Genomic DNA, 15,137 nt, shown 5'->3' with positions numbered 1-15,137 from the left:
ATTAGCAATCCTCCGGTCTCAGCTTCCCAAGCATCTCTCTCTCTCTAACCTTTCTTTTTTTTTTTTGGTGGTAGTAGGGATGGAACCCAGGGGCATTCTACCTCCAAGCCATACTCCCAGCGCTTTTTTTCTTCTTCTTTTTGTCTGTTTGCAGTACTGGGGATTGAACCCAGGGGCATTCTACCTCCAAGCTACACTTCCAGCCCTATTTTTTTTTTTATTCCTTATTTTTGAAACAGGGTCTCACTGAGTTGCAAAGGGCCTAAGTAGCTGAGGCTGTACGAGAACTGATCCCCCGTCTCAGCCTCCCAAATGCTGGGATTATAAGCATGCGCCATCACCTGGCTCATCTCTCTCTGTCTTGATGAATGTCTCCCTGACTGAACCAATCTTCCAAAGCAAAAGGGAGGCGTCAACTAACAAAATGAGGACCTAAATTCACACAACTTCACCAGGCTTTCAAGAAGATTTGTCTGGCACACTTGAATGCTGTTAGCCTAATATTTGGGAAAAAAATAAAAGTCCAGAGACTGTGTGGTGTTTCACACTTGTAATCCCAGTACTCAGGAGGGTGAGACAGGAGGATCACAGTTTCCCAGCCAGCCTCAGCTACTTAGTGAGGCCCTCTACAACTTAGTGAGATGCTGTTTCAAACTGAAGAATAGCTAACTGTGGTGGCCCACACTTGCAATCCCAGCATTTGGGAGGCTGTGACAGGAGGATCCGGGTTCACAGATAGCCTCAGCTACTTAGTGAGGCCCTTTTCAACTCAGTGAGACCCTGGGTCAAAATGAATAAAAAATAGCCGGCCGTTGTGGCACACACTTGTAATCCTATCATTCAGGAGGCTGAGACTGGAGGATTGTGGTTCGTAGAGAGCCTCAAGCTATTAGTGAGGCCCTCTGCAACTTAGTGAGACCCTGTTTCAAAATAAAAAAATAAAAAATAGGGCAGGGGGTGTAGCTCGGATGTCGAATGCCCTGGGTTCCATCCCCAGAGCCAAAAAAAAAGAATAAAAAAATAGGGCTGGGGTGTCTTGCAAAAATAAATAAATAAATAAAATTTAAAAAATAGGGCTGGGAGCCGGGCGTGGTGGCGCACGCCTGTAATCCCCGCGCTTGGGAGGCAGAGACAGGAGGATCGCGCAGGTTCGAAGCCAGCCGCGCGCGCTGGCTTAGGAGACCCTGTTTCCAAATAAAAATGTAAAAATAGGTCTGGGAGTGTAGCCCGGAGGTAGAAGGGCTTCCAGGAACCCCAGTACCACCAAAAAAAAAAAAAAATAGGGCTGGGGTGTCTCTCGAAGGTAGAATGCCCCTGGTTACATCCCCAGTACCAAAAAAGAATAAAAAATATGGCTGGATGGCTGGGGGTATAGCTCAGAGGTAGAATGCCCCTGGGTTCAATCCCTATAGCACCCCTCCAATATAAGACCAAAAAAATTTTTTCCACTGAAGAGTGAACCCAGGGGCATTTAACCTCCTAGCTACAATCCTAGCCCGTTTGTGTGTGTGTGTGTGTGTGTGTGTGTTACTGGGGATTGAACCCAGGGGTATTCTACCTCTGAGCTACACTCCCAGCCTGACTTTATTTTTATTTTGAAACAGGGTCTCACTAGGTTCAAAGTCTCATTACTTGCTGAAGCTATTCTTGAACCTGTTACCCTCCTGTCTCAGTCCCCAAGTACCAGGATTACAAGTATATGCCACCATACCCAGCTTTTTTTTTTTTTAACAGATCTCCCTAGGTTAAAGAAAGTCTCACTATTTGCTGAGGCTGTCTTCCTACCTGCAATCTCCTGTTTCAACCTCCCAAGTAATGGGATTACTGGTGTGTTCCACCATGCCCATCCAGGTCCAAACTTTTATTTATTTATTTATTTTTACTTTTTTTTTTTTTTTTTTTGGCAGTGACATAGATATTGCTAATTCTACTGAGTCAAAAGAAAGGAAGGAGAATGAGAACAGAAAGGAGATAAGCCTCCTAAGAAACTGGTTATTTGGTCTGCAGTCAATGTAAAGAAATGTCTTTTGGAAGCCAGGCATGGTGGTACACACTTGTAATCCCAGCATTTGGGAGGCTGAGACAGGAGGGTCCAGGTTCATGGCCAACCTCAGCTACTTACTGAGGCCTCTGCAACTTAGTGAGACCCTGTTTCAAAAATAAAGAATTTTAAAAAAAAATTGGGTTGGGGATATAGCTCGGAGGTAGACTGCCCCTGAGTTCAATTCCCAGTACTGAAAAAAAAAAAGAAAGAAAGAAAGAAAAGAAAAAGATATGTCTTTTGGAGCTGGGCGTGGTGGCACACTCTTGTAATCCCAGCATTTGGGAGGCTGAGACAGGAGGATCATGGTTCGTGGACAGCCTCAGCTACTTAGTGAGGGAGGCCCTCTGCAACTCAGTGAGATCCGGGTTTCAAAATAAAAAGAATAAAAAATAGGGCAAGGGGTGTAGCTCGGAGGTCGAATGCCCTGGGTTCCATCCCCAGACCTGCAAAAAAAAAAAAAAAAAAAAATGTCCTTTGGAACCACAAAAAAGATTAAATTGAGCCAGGCATGGTGGCACAGGATTGTTATCCCAGTACTTGGGAAGTTGGGATGCAAGGATCACAGTTCGCAGCTAGCCTCAGCTACTTAGTGAGGCCCTCTGCAACATAGTGAGACCCTGTTTCAAAGTAAAGGATAAAAAATAGGACTGAGGTGTAGCTCAGCGTTAGAATGCCCCGGGGGTTCCATCCCCAGTACCGCAAAACAAACAAACAAACAAACAAACAGATTAAATTTAAGTTGATTATGCTTGTTGAAGAAGCCAGTCCAGTTGTACAGCATAAGGCCACCACTCAGAGGTCCATACAGAACACAAAATCCCTGATTGAAGAGCATTCTTCCAGTGCCTGCTCTTCCCATGAAGGACACAGATATATCCAGCAGCAATGTATAGTAAATGTCTTTATACTGCTTCTGGATGAGAATAACTACACATTATAAGGCCAGAGAAAAAGTCCCACAGACAAATGGGGAATGTTACCCAACAAAGGAGCCGGTTGGGAAGAAATAATTTCCTTGTGTTTGTGAGATGCAAGTGGACTGTGCTGAAGTCAACTGGGGTATACAGATTCTGATTTGAACAAGGAGCCCCCACTGGGTAGAACAGGATGTCTGGCTGTACGCAGGTCAGTGAGGCAGGAGGGGCCAGGCGAGTAGAATTTTAGGTGCACACTCTTCTAGTGTTGGGTCCACTTGATGCTCTTGAGGTCAATACCATCCTGCACCATCTCCCAGAGAGGACTGTCAAAGAGAAGAGGTATTGAATGAATGAAGGCTTGGACAGGTAGTAGCCAACACTGGCTCAGAGGCCTAAGCAATAATGACTTGCCTATTTCTGTCTTTGACTCTCTTCTTTTGCCTTGATAGATATCCCACTAACATGTGATTAATAAGGCTGTCCTAGCCACTGAAAGTCCTCAAACCTTTTATTTATTTTTTTATTATTTTTTTATTTTTTTGTAGTACTGGGATTGTAACCCAGGGGCTTTTCTATCTCTGGGCTATACTCCTAGACCTATTTTATACTTTATGTGGAAACAGGGTCTCACTAAGTTGCTGAGAGCCTCACCAAGTAGCTGGCTTCGAACCTGTGCAATCCGCCTGTCTCAGCCTCCCAAACCCTGGGATTACAAGCACGTGACACCACGCCTGGCTGAACCTTTTTTTAATTCGTGTGTGTGTGTGTGTGTGTGTGTGTGTGTTTGTACTACTAGAAACTGAATCCAGGGATAGCCTACTTCCAAGCTACATCCCTAATCTTATTTCTTTTCTTTATTTAAAACAGGGAATGCCGGGCGTGGTGGTGCACGCTTGTAATCCCCACACTTGGGAGGCGGAGACAGGAGGATTGCACAGATTCAAAGCCAGCTGCGCTGGCCTAAGAGACCCTGTTTCAAAAATATAAATAAATAGCCGGGCGTGGTGGTGCACGCTTGTAATCCCCGCGCTTGGGAGGCGGAGACAGGAGGATCGCGCAGGTTCGAAGCCAGCCGAGCGCTCTGGCTTAAGAGACCCTGTTTCAAAAATATAAAATAGGTCTGGGAGTGGAGCCCGGAGGTAGAAGGGCTTCCAGGAACCCCAGTATCACAAAAAAAAAAAAAAAAAAAAAATATATATATATATATATATATATGTAAATAAATAAATAAATAAAAATAAAACAGGGAAGCCGGGCGTGGTGGCACACACTTGTAATCACAGCATTCGGGAGGCTGAGACTGGAGGATCGTGATTTATGGACAGCCTCAGCTACTTAGTGAGGCCCTCTGCAACTCAGTGAGACCTGGTTTCAAAATAAAGAATAAAAAATAGGGCAGGGGGTGTAGCTTGAGGGTTGAATGCCCCTGGGTTCCATCCCCAGACCCTCAAAAAAATAAAAAATAAAAAATAAAAATAAAATAAAACAGTCAGCTGGGCGTGTTGGTGCACGATTGTAATCCCACTGCCTGGGAGGCTGAGACAGAAGGATCCCAAAGGTTCCAAGCCAGACTCAGACTCAGAGTGAGGCTCTCAGCAACTTAGTGAGACCCTGTTTCCAAATAAGGTATAAAACAGATCTGGGAGTATAGCCTGGAGGTAGAAAGCCCCTAGGTTCCACCCCAAGTACCACCAAAAACAAAAGGGGGTCTCAGGGCCAGGCGTGGTGGCACATGCTTGTAATCCCAGCATTTGGGATGCTGAGACAGGAGGATCGGGGTTCAGGACAGGCTCAGCTACTTAGTGAAGTTTTCTGCAACTTAGTGAGATCCTGTTTCAAAAAAAAGTAAAGAACAGCTGGGCGTGGTGGCACATGCTTATAATCTCCAGCCTTCCGGAGGCTGAGACCAGAGGATTGTGGTTCATGGACAGCCTCAGCTACTTAGTGAAGCCCTCTGCAACTCATTGAGACCCGGTTGCAAAATAAAGTAGGGCAAGGCTGTAGCTCGGAGGTCGAATGCTCCTGGGTTCCATCCCCGGACCCGCAAAAAAAAAAAAAAAGAATGAAAAATAGACAGTGGTTGTAGCTCAAAGGTCAAAAGCCCTTGGGTTCCATCCCTAGACACATAAAAAAATAAATAAAACAGGTCTCAGCTGGGCATAGTGGCGAACCCTTGTAATCCCAGTATTTGAGAGGCTGAGACAGGAGGATCGTGGGTTCGAAGCCAGCCTCAGCAGCTTAGGCTCTCAGCAGTTTAGTGAGACCGTGTTTCCAAATAAAATATAAAATAGATCTGAAGGTGTAGCATGGAGGTAGAAGGCCTCTGGGTTCTATCCTTCATACCACAAACAAACAAAGTCTCAGCTGAGTGCGGTGGCACATGCTTGTAATTCCAGCATTCAGGAGGCTGAGACTGGAGGATCACAGTTTGCAGACAGCCTCAGCTACTTAACAAGGACCTTTGTAACTCAGTGAGACCCTGTTTCAAAAATAAAGAGACTAAGCTGGGTGTGATGGCGCATGCTTGTAATTCCGGCGCATGCTTGTAATTCCAGCGCTTGGGAGGCTGAGACATTAAGATTGCACAGGTTCTAAAGCCAGCCTCAACTACTTAGTGAGGCTCTCAGCAACTTAGTAAGACCCTGTTTCCAAATAAAGTACAAAAAAATAAGTCTGGGAGTATAGCCCAGAGGTAAAAAAGCCCCTAGGTTCCACCCTCAGTACCACAATAAATAAATAAACAAACAAGCAAAATAACAAATTAACTAACTAAAAATTAGGGCTGGGGGTGTAGCTAGGAGGTAAAATGCCCCTGGGTTCCATCCCCAGTACCATTAAAAAAAACCACACCAGGATCTCACTAAGTTTCGGGGACCTCACTAAGTAGGTGATGCTGGCCACAAACCCATGATCCTCCTGTCTCAGCCTCCCAAGTACTGGGATTACAAGCATGTGACACCATGCCCAGGTTTATTATCTTTTTTTATTTTGAAACAAGGCCTTGATGAATTGCTGAGGCTTGGGCAGGATCTATGATACTCCTGTCTCAGAAAAAGTAGCCAAGATATACTACCTTGCTTTGTGAAATCTCTAAACTTTAAAATCCAGGGACCTAACCAGGCATAGTGGTATACCCTTGTAATCCCAGTACTTGAGAGGCTGAGTCAGGATGATCTCACAGATTCAAAGCCAGCCTCAGCTGCTAAGTGAGACTCTAAGCAACTTAATGAAACCCTGTTTCCAAATAAAATATAAAATACATCTGGGACTGTAGTTTGGAGGTAGAAAGCCCCTGGGTTCCATCCCTAGTACTACAAAAAGAATAAAATAAAAAAAATCCAGGGACAGCTGGGCATGGTGGCACACACTTTTTGTTTTTTGTTTTTGTGGTCCTGAGAATGGAACCGAGGGGCCTCTACCTCCGTGCTATGCCCCCCCAACCTATTTTATATTTTATTTTGAAACAGGGTCTCACTAAATGGCTGAGAGCCTCACCAAGTAGCTGAGGCTGGCTTCAAACCTGTGTGATCCTCCTGTCTCAGCTTCCCAAGTACTGGATTACAAATGTGTGCCACCACACCCAGCTGGCACAGCTTTAATCACAGTACTTGAAAGTCTGAGACAAGAGGATCACAGGTTCGCTGTTAGCCTCAGCTACTTAGTGAAGCCCTCCATAAAGTAGTGAGACCCTGGTTCAAAATAAAAGTGTAAGCCAGGTGTGGTAGCAGATGCTTGAAATCCCAGCATTTGGGAGGCTGAGACAGGAGGATCTGGGTCCAAGGACAGCTTCAGCAACTTAGTGAGACTCTTTGCAACTCAGTAAGACCCTGTTTCAAAATAAAGAATAAATAGCCAGGTATGGTGATGCAGGTTTATAATCCCAGCATTAGGGAGGCTGAGACCAGAGGATCATGGTTCTTGAACAGCCTCAGCTATTTAGCAAGGCCCTTTGCAACTCAGTGAGACCTTGTTTCAAATTTCAAAGGACTAGCCCGGCATGGTGGCACACATTTGTAATCCCAGTTTTGTTTTTTTTTTTTTTTTTTTTTTTTTTTTTTTGCGGGTCTGGGGATGGAACCCAGGGGCATTTGACCTCCAAGCTACACACCCCTGCCCTATTTTTTATTCTTTATTTTGAAACCAGGTCTCACTGACTTGCAAAGGGCCTCACTAAGTAGCTGAGGCTGTCTGCGAACCATGATCCTCTGGTCTCAGCCTCCCAAATGCTAGAATTACAAGCGTGCACCACCACGCCTGGCTATAATCCCAGCATTTGGGAGGCTGAGACAGAAGGTTCAAGGACAGCCTCAGCTACTTAGTGAGACCCTCTGCAACTTAGTGAGACCCTGTTTCAAAATAAAGAATAAAAAAAATACAGCAGGGAGTATAACTCAGAGGTCAAATGCCCCTGGGTTCCATCCCCAGACTCACAAAAAAGAAAAAGAAAAAGAAAAAAAAAATTAAAGGACTAAAATATAGGGCTGGGGATGTAGCTCAGAAGTACAATGCCCCTGGATTCCATCCCCAGTACAACAAAAAATAAATAAGTAAGAAGAAAGAAAGGGAAAGAAAGAAAGAAAGAAAGAGCCGGGCACTGTGACGCACACTTGTAATCCCCACGCTTGGGAGGCTGAGACAGGGGGATCGCATAGGTTCGAAGCCAGCATCAGCTGGCTTAAGAGACCCTTTTTCCAAATAAAATATAAAATAGGTTTGGGAGTGTAGCTCGGAGGTAGAAGGCCCCTGGGTTCCACCCCCAGTACCACAAAAAAGAAAGAAAGGAAGGAAGGAAGGAAGGAAGGAAGGAAGGATGGATGGAAGAAATAATTAAAAATAGGACTGGGGAGTATAGCTCATAGGTAGAATACCCCTGGATTCAATCCCCAGTACCACCAAAATATATATATATATATATATATATATATATTTTTTTTTTTTGGTGGTACTGGGATTCCTGGAAGCCCTTCTACCTCTGGGCTATACTCCCAGACCTATTTTATATTTTTAAAACAGGGTCTCTTACGCCAGCGTGGCTGGCTTCGAACCAGCGTGATCCTCTTGTCTCCACCTCCCAAAAACGGGGATTACAAGCGTGTGTGCCACAACACCCGACTAATTAATTAACTTAATTTAATTCAGGGACAGCCGGGAGTGGTGATTCACACTTGTAATCCCTGCACTTGAGAGGTTGAGACAGGAAGATTGCAAGTTTGCAGCCAGCCTCAGCAACTTGGTAAGGCCCTCTGCAACTATCAGAGACCCTGTTTCAAAATAAAAGAATAAAATTGACCTATGGTGTAGTTTGGAGGAAGATTGCCTCTGTGTTCCATCCCCAGTACCACAAAAATAAATGAATAAATAAATAAACAAATAAATAAATAAAATGCAAGTACTCTTAAACATTGGTTTCTTGCAGTGTGAATATACAGCCTAAGGACAAAAAAAGAGTAAATCTGAGCTGGGCATGGTGGCACATGCTTGCAATCCCAGTATTTGAGGGGCTGGGACAGCAAGATTGTAGGTTTAAGGACAGTCTCAGCATGTAGGTTTAAGGACAGTCTCAGCAAGTAGTGAAACTCTCCTTAACCTAGCAAGACTGTTTCAAAATAAAAATAAGCCACATGTGGTGGTACACGCTTGTAATCCCAGCGTTCGGGAGGCTGAGACTGGAGGATCACGGTTCACGGACAGCCTCAGCTACTTATTGAGGCCCTTCGCAACTCAGTGAGACCCGGTTTCCAAATAAAGAATAAAAAATAGGGCTGAGGGTGTAGCTTGGAGGTGAATGCCTCTGGGTTCCATCCCTAGTACTGCAAAATAAATAAATTAATTAAATAAATAAATAAATAAATAAATAAATAATAAAATAGGGCTGGTGGTATAGTTCAGAAATAGAATGCCCCTAGATTCAATCCCCAAGTACCACACACACACAAAAAGGAGTAAGTAAAAATAAATAAATAAATAAATAAATAAATAAACTACATTTTCTTCCAGAGTCTCTGATAACACCAACCTCATTTCTCGAAGACGCTTCACATGGTGAATGCATTTCTCCACGGTGTAGTCTACTTCCTCCTCTGTAGTGAAGCGCCCAATGCCAAATCTGAAGAAGGCAAAGAGCTCTGTTTCAGAGTTGGCACTCAGGTAAATTTATCTGACCAATAATCACTGAGACCTACTATACAAAAACACATGGAAAGAAGCCAGGCATGGTAGTACACACCTGTAATCCCAGTAGTTGAGAGGCAAGATAGTAGGATCACAGGTCTGAGTACAGCCTCAGCAAGTAGTGAGACTCAGAAACATAGTAAGATCCTGTTTCAAAACAAAAAATATAGCCGGGCGTGGTGGCGCACACTTGTAATCCCAGCATTTGGGAGGCTGAGACTGGAGGATCGGGGTTCACGGACAGCCTCAGCTACTTAGTGAGGCCCTTTGCAACTCAGAGAGACCCTGTTTCAAAATAAAGAATAAAAAATTGGGCAGGGGGTGTAGCTCAGAGGTCAAAAGACTCTGGGTTTCATCCCCAGACCTGCCAAAAAAAAAAAAAAAAAAAAAGAGCTGGGTGTAGTGGTGTATGCTTGTAATCCCAGCATTTGGGAGGCTGAGAAAGGAGGATCTGGGTTTGGAACTCAGTGAGACCCTGTTTCAAAATAAAGAATTAAAAATAGGGCTGAAGCAGGGCATGTTGCACATGCTTGTAATTCCAGCATTTGGGAGGCTGAGACTGGAGGATTGTGGTTTGCGGCCAGCCTCAGCTATTACTTAGTGAGGCCCTCTGCAACTCCGTGAGACCTTGTTTCAAAATAAAGAATAAAAAATAGGGCTGGGGTGTAGCTCGTAGGTAGAATGCCTCTGGGTTCCACCCCTAATACTGCAAAAAAGAAAAGAAAGAATAATAAATAAAAAATAGGCATGGAAGTGTATCTCAGAGGTAGAATATTCCTGAGTTCAATCCCCTGTTCCACTAGGAAAAAATAAAGAAGAGATAAAGAAGGGCTAAAAGTATATAGTCCAGTGGCAAAGCATGTTTTTAGCATGTGCAAGGCCCTAGCTCCAATCTCTCACACGCCCACTCCCCACACACAGACCAAAAACACAGAAGATAAGGAGAGCCAGATTAAGGATGAGACTGTAACAGAAGAGGAATAAAGATGTCTTTCATGAACATTGCAGCTCAGCTCACTGACCTGATAGAAGAGTGTGCTAAATCCTCATCAGTGCCAATCGCTCTTAGGACATAAGAGGGCTCCAGGGATGCAGAGGTGCAAGCACTGTGGAGAGCGACATAAGCTTTGCTCCATTCATCATCAATGTTAGTCACAAAACCCTGCTCTCACTCCCATCCCCCAGGGCCTGGTAGTCTTACCTTAGGGACAAAAGAGACCTAATCTGCAGTTAAGGGCCCAATGCTTCCCTGAACATCCTATGATGTGAACCTAGCTCCTCTGAACCCTGTTGTGGATTACATCCTTAAGAAAGGATGCTGCCAGAGTTATGGTGGCACATGCCTGCAATCCTAAGGGCAGCGATATATCTCAGAGGTAGAATTCCCCCAGGTTCCTTTCCCAGAAACGAATGAATGAACACACACACACACACACACACACACACACACACACACACACACACAGTATAGCTCTTGTGTCTATCTTCCCCATAGTAAACTGTATGGTGCTTGGAAGTCACACACACACACACACACACACACACACACACACACACACACACACACACACACGATGTAGCTCTTGTGTCTATCTTCCCCATAGTTAGTAAACTGTATGGTGCTTGGAAGTCAGGCTAATTAGCCCCTGTCAATCTGGTCCAACTCACCTCCCTGAGGATAAGGCAACATCCTTGAGGGCCATCAGAAGACTCTCCCCTTCAACATATGCAAATGAGAGGTTGACACAGCCTAGAGGAAAGAAAGAACATTAAGAGAAGGATGCAGTCTCAGCCTCTTTCAGAAAAGGGTCCAAATTGGCATGTCCCAGTTGGGTGTGGTGGTGCATGCCTGAAATCTCAATACTTGGAAGGCTGAGAAAGGAGGATCCCAGCCGGGCGTGGTGGTGCACGCTTGTAATCCCTGTGCTTGGGAGGCTGAGACAGGAGGATCGCACAGGTTCCAAGCCAGCCTCAGCTACTTAGTGAGGCTCTCAGCAACCTAGTGAGACCCTGTTTCAAAAAAAAAAAAGGTCTAGAAGTATAGCCCAGAGGTAGAAAGCCTCTGGTTTCCATCCTAGTACCACCAAAAAAAAAAAAAAAAGAAAAGAAAAAAAAAAAAGAAAGAGGATCCCAAGTTCAAATACAGCCTCAGCAACTAAGACCCTCAGAATTTAACAAGAGCCTGTTTAAAAAAAAAAAAAAAAGAGCTGGGCATGGTGGCGCATGCTTGTAATACCAGTAGGTTCACCGGCAGCCTCAGCTACTTAGTAAGGCCCTTCTCAACTTAGTGAGACCTGTTTCAAAATAAAGAATAAAAAATAGGGCAGGGGGTGTAGTTTGAAGGTCGAATGCCCCTGGGTTCCAGACCCGCAAAAAAAAAAAAAAAAAAAAAAAAGAATGGGGGGTATAGCTCAGAGATAGAGTGTCCCTGGGGTTAATCCCAAGTACCATACACACAAAAATGGGGAACATCCATACCAGGATAGTGATGTTCAGGGTCTCCATTCATCACGACATCTGGAAGGTTCTTCATTATATTTTGTATCAACCGTTCAGATAACTTTGAGATCCGCTTGTGGTCATACTAAGGAGCAGACAGGGAAGGATTAAGCATGGTGACCACTAACCCGCTCATAAATACATAGTTAGAGGAACCTTTCTCTTCTATCCAGGAGTGTCTGTGTGTCAGACTCTCCTATGTTAGTTGTAGAGACCACTGTATCTCTAATCTTGAGTATAGCAACTGGTGTGTGGGTGCTTATTAACTAAACACAAGGCTTCCAACAACCCAGAAACTACTCAAGGGGCCTCAGTTTTGGAGCTCCTACAACCTTCTTCAGAATAAAGGGCTAGCAGCACCTAGACAGGAAGGACAGGGTTCTATTAAACTTCCTCTTCCAATAGCGGTCTACTTTAGCCATGTTGAAATGCCATTAAATAGGAGACCTAGCATAGGAGGAAAAGTTATGTGAGGAGACCATCTCCATACCTCCATCTCTTGCTGTGCCACCTCACACGCAGCTCCCAGCCCCACCACCAAGGGCGTAGGCACCGTCCCAGACCGCATGCCCCGCTCCTGACCCCCTCCACTCTGCAGGGCCTCCACACGCACTCGGGGCCTGCGGCGGATGTAGATAGCACCAACCCCTAGGAAGCAAAATTTGTTATAAAATATGAAATCAGTCTGGGGGTGTAGCTCAGAGATAGAGAGACACAGACTAAACAAAATACCTCTTTCCAAAGGGATTAAAATATCATTTCAAGCCAGGCAGGTTGGTATATGCTTGCAATCCCAGTACTTGGGAGGCTGAGACAGGAGGATTGCAGGTTCATGGCCAACTTCAGCTACTTAGTGTGGCCCTCTGCAACTTAGTGAGACCCTGTTTACAATAAGCAATTTAAAAAATTAGGCTGGGGGTATAGCTCAAAGGTAGAATGCTTTTGGGTTCAATACCCAATACCCCCCCACACAAAATATATATATAATTTTATAGTTGTAGGCTTATATCCTAGTACTCAGGAAGCTGTGACAAGAGGATCACAGGTTCGAGCACAGGCTCAGCAACTAGTGAGATTCTCATCAACCTAGCTAGACCTTGTTTCCAAAAAAGAAAGAAAATCCATCTGAGGGTGCATTCTACCTCTGATCTATACCCCCTAGGATGCCTCAGGCTTCAATTCCCAGTATCACACACACACATTATTTATAATATAATATTTACTATAAAACAATGTTTATTATAATTTATTATGTTATTATTAAAAATTTTGGTAATGGGAGATGGAATACAGGGACATTCTACCTTTGTGCTACACCCCAGCCCTATTTTATTCTTTTGATTTTATTTTTATTATTTATTTTATTTATTTATTTTATTTATTTATTTATTTTATTTGTGTGTGGGGGGGTACTGGGGATGAAAGCCAGGGGCATTCTACCTCAAAACTATATCCCCAGCCCTATATTTTATTCTTTACTTTGAAACAGGGTCTCACTGAGTTGCAAAGGACTTCACTAAGTAGTAGCTGAGGCTGTCTTCAAACCACAATCCTCCTGTCTCAACCTCCCAAATGCTGAGATTATAAGCATGTACCACCATGTCCACTTTTTATGTTCAAACAGTATCTCACGAAATTGCTGAGAGCTTCACTAAGTTGCTGAGGCTGGCCTAGAACCTGTGATCCTCCTGTTTTAGCCTCCCAAGTATTGGGATTATAATCATGCTTCATGATGTCCGACTGAAATATTATTTTCTGTAAGCTTAAATATTTCCTTTTTTTTTCTGTAGTACTGGGGGTGAAACCCAGGGGCATTCTATTTCCAACCTACACTTCCCAGCCCTATTTTTTATTCCTTTTTGAAATAGAGTCTCACTGAGTTGCAAAGGGCCTAAGTAGCTGAAGCTGTCCTGTCTACAAACCACGATCCTCCTGTTTCAGCTTCCCAAATGCTGGGATTACAAGAATGTACCACCAAACCTGGCTTTGAAAGCTTAAATATTTCTAAATTTAAAAAATGAGCCAGGCGTGGTGGCACACGCTTGTAATCCCAGCACTTGGGAAGCTGAGACAGGAGGACTGCACAAGTTTGAAGCCAGCCTCAGCTATTTATTGAGGCTCTCAGCAACTAGTGAGGCCCTGTTTCCAAATAAATTAAAAAAAAAAAAAATAGGGCTGGGGTAGTAGCCCAGAGGTAGAAGGCCCCTGAGTTCCACCCCCCCAGTACAACAACAGCAGCAAAAAATGAGGTACGGGGCATTATGGCACACACTTATAATCACAGTACTTGGGAGGGTGAGAGAGGAAGATCACAGATTTGTGAGCAGCTTCAGCTACTTAGTGAGGCCCTCCACAAATTAGAGAGACCCTGTTTCAAAAGAAAGAATAAAAAATAGGTCTTGGGGTATAGCTCAGAAGTAGAATACTCTTAGGTTCAATCCCTAGTACCACCAAAAAAAAAAAAAAAAAAAAAAATACTGAGAGGTTGATGGGGAAATTCTAGAAGGGACTTGTACCTTTAGGACCATAGATTTTGTGACCACTGATGCTCATGAGATCGATTTTCATGTCGCTGACATCAAGTGGGATTTTTCCAACAGCCTGGGCTGCATCAGTATGAAAATAAACCTTTCTGGAACTGCAAATCTGTCCTGAGGAAATAAAAGAGGGAAAGAACCACAGCCCAGTTTTGAAAGGAACCTGGAAGTGGTACCTCATGCACCAGAACTGTCTCTACCCCAACTAAATTACTGTCACTACTAGAGTAAATGCCCTCACACTTCCTGCCTCGCCCCTTTCCCTCCACCCCTTCTTCCCCTTCCCTTCCCTTTATCCTTTCTCTTTTTCTGTCTCTCCCCCCTCCCCTTTCTCTAAGTATCAAGGGCAAAGCACCAAATTAAACATTTCTGATTCACTTTTTTTTTTTTTTCTTCGCAGAACTATGGATTGAACCCAGCAACATCTCCAAGCAACATCCCCAGACCAATTTTATTTCTTATTTGGAAACAGTGACTCACTAAATTACTGAGGCTGGCTTCAATCCTAAAATCCTCCTGTCTCAGCCTCCCAAGTACTGGGATTACAAGTGTGCGCCACCACATCTGGCTTGTAAAGTTTTTCTTACTACTTCAGAACGCTAGCATTTCCATATGTCACATTACCATTTAGATATTTTTTTACTTAGAGCCGGGCATGGTGGCGCATGCTTGCAATCCCAGCATTTGGGAGGCTGAGACAGGAGGACTGTGGTTCACGGACAGCCTCAGCTACTTAGTGAGGCCATCCACAACTTAGTAAGACCCTGTTTCAAAAGAAAGAATAAAAAATAGTGCAGGGGGTATAGCTCGGAGGTTGAATGCCCCTGGGTTCCATCCCCAGACCTGAAAAAAAAAAAAAAAAAGTCTGGTGTGGTGGCACATGCTTGTAATCCCAGAATTTGGGAAGCTGAGACTGGAGGATCGAGGTTTGAGAACAGCCTCAGCTACTTAGTGAGGCCCTTTGCAACT

The 15,137-nt window shown here is 44.1% G+C and overlaps 1 protein-coding gene across 2 annotated transcripts in view; it reads right to left on the bottom strand.

Annotated features, from left to right (window-relative positions):
• Positions 1-3,220: 3,220 nt before the first annotated feature.
• Positions 3,221-15,137, bottom strand: part of NFS1 (NFS1 cysteine desulfurase) — a gene marked incomplete at both ends in the record, with an annotated part of 30,349 nt that continues 18,432 nt past the window's right edge. For both annotated transcript variants that reach the window (XM_080716819.1, XM_080716820.1), the window contains 7 exons: positions 3,221-3,284; positions 8,978-9,067; positions 10,155-10,238; positions 10,801-10,882; positions 11,611-11,716; positions 12,122-12,279; positions 14,148-14,282. In XM_080716819.1, the coding sequence (XP_080572945.1) occupies positions 3,221-3,284; positions 8,978-9,067; positions 10,155-10,238; positions 10,801-10,882; positions 11,611-11,716; positions 12,122-12,279; positions 14,148-14,282 (719 nt within the window). The remainder of the gene's footprint in view (positions 3,285-8,977; positions 9,068-10,154; positions 10,239-10,800; positions 10,883-11,610; positions 11,717-12,121; positions 12,280-14,147; positions 14,283-15,137) is intronic.

This window comes from Muscardinus avellanarius (genome assembly GCF_963383645.1).
Source record: "Muscardinus avellanarius genome assembly, chromosome: 19".
In the NCBI taxonomy this organism is placed as follows: domain Eukaryota; kingdom Metazoa; phylum Chordata; class Mammalia; order Rodentia; family Gliridae; genus Muscardinus; species Muscardinus avellanarius.
The sequence above is the reverse complement of the archived record's forward strand: the minus strand, read 5'-3'. Positions and strand labels throughout refer to the sequence as shown.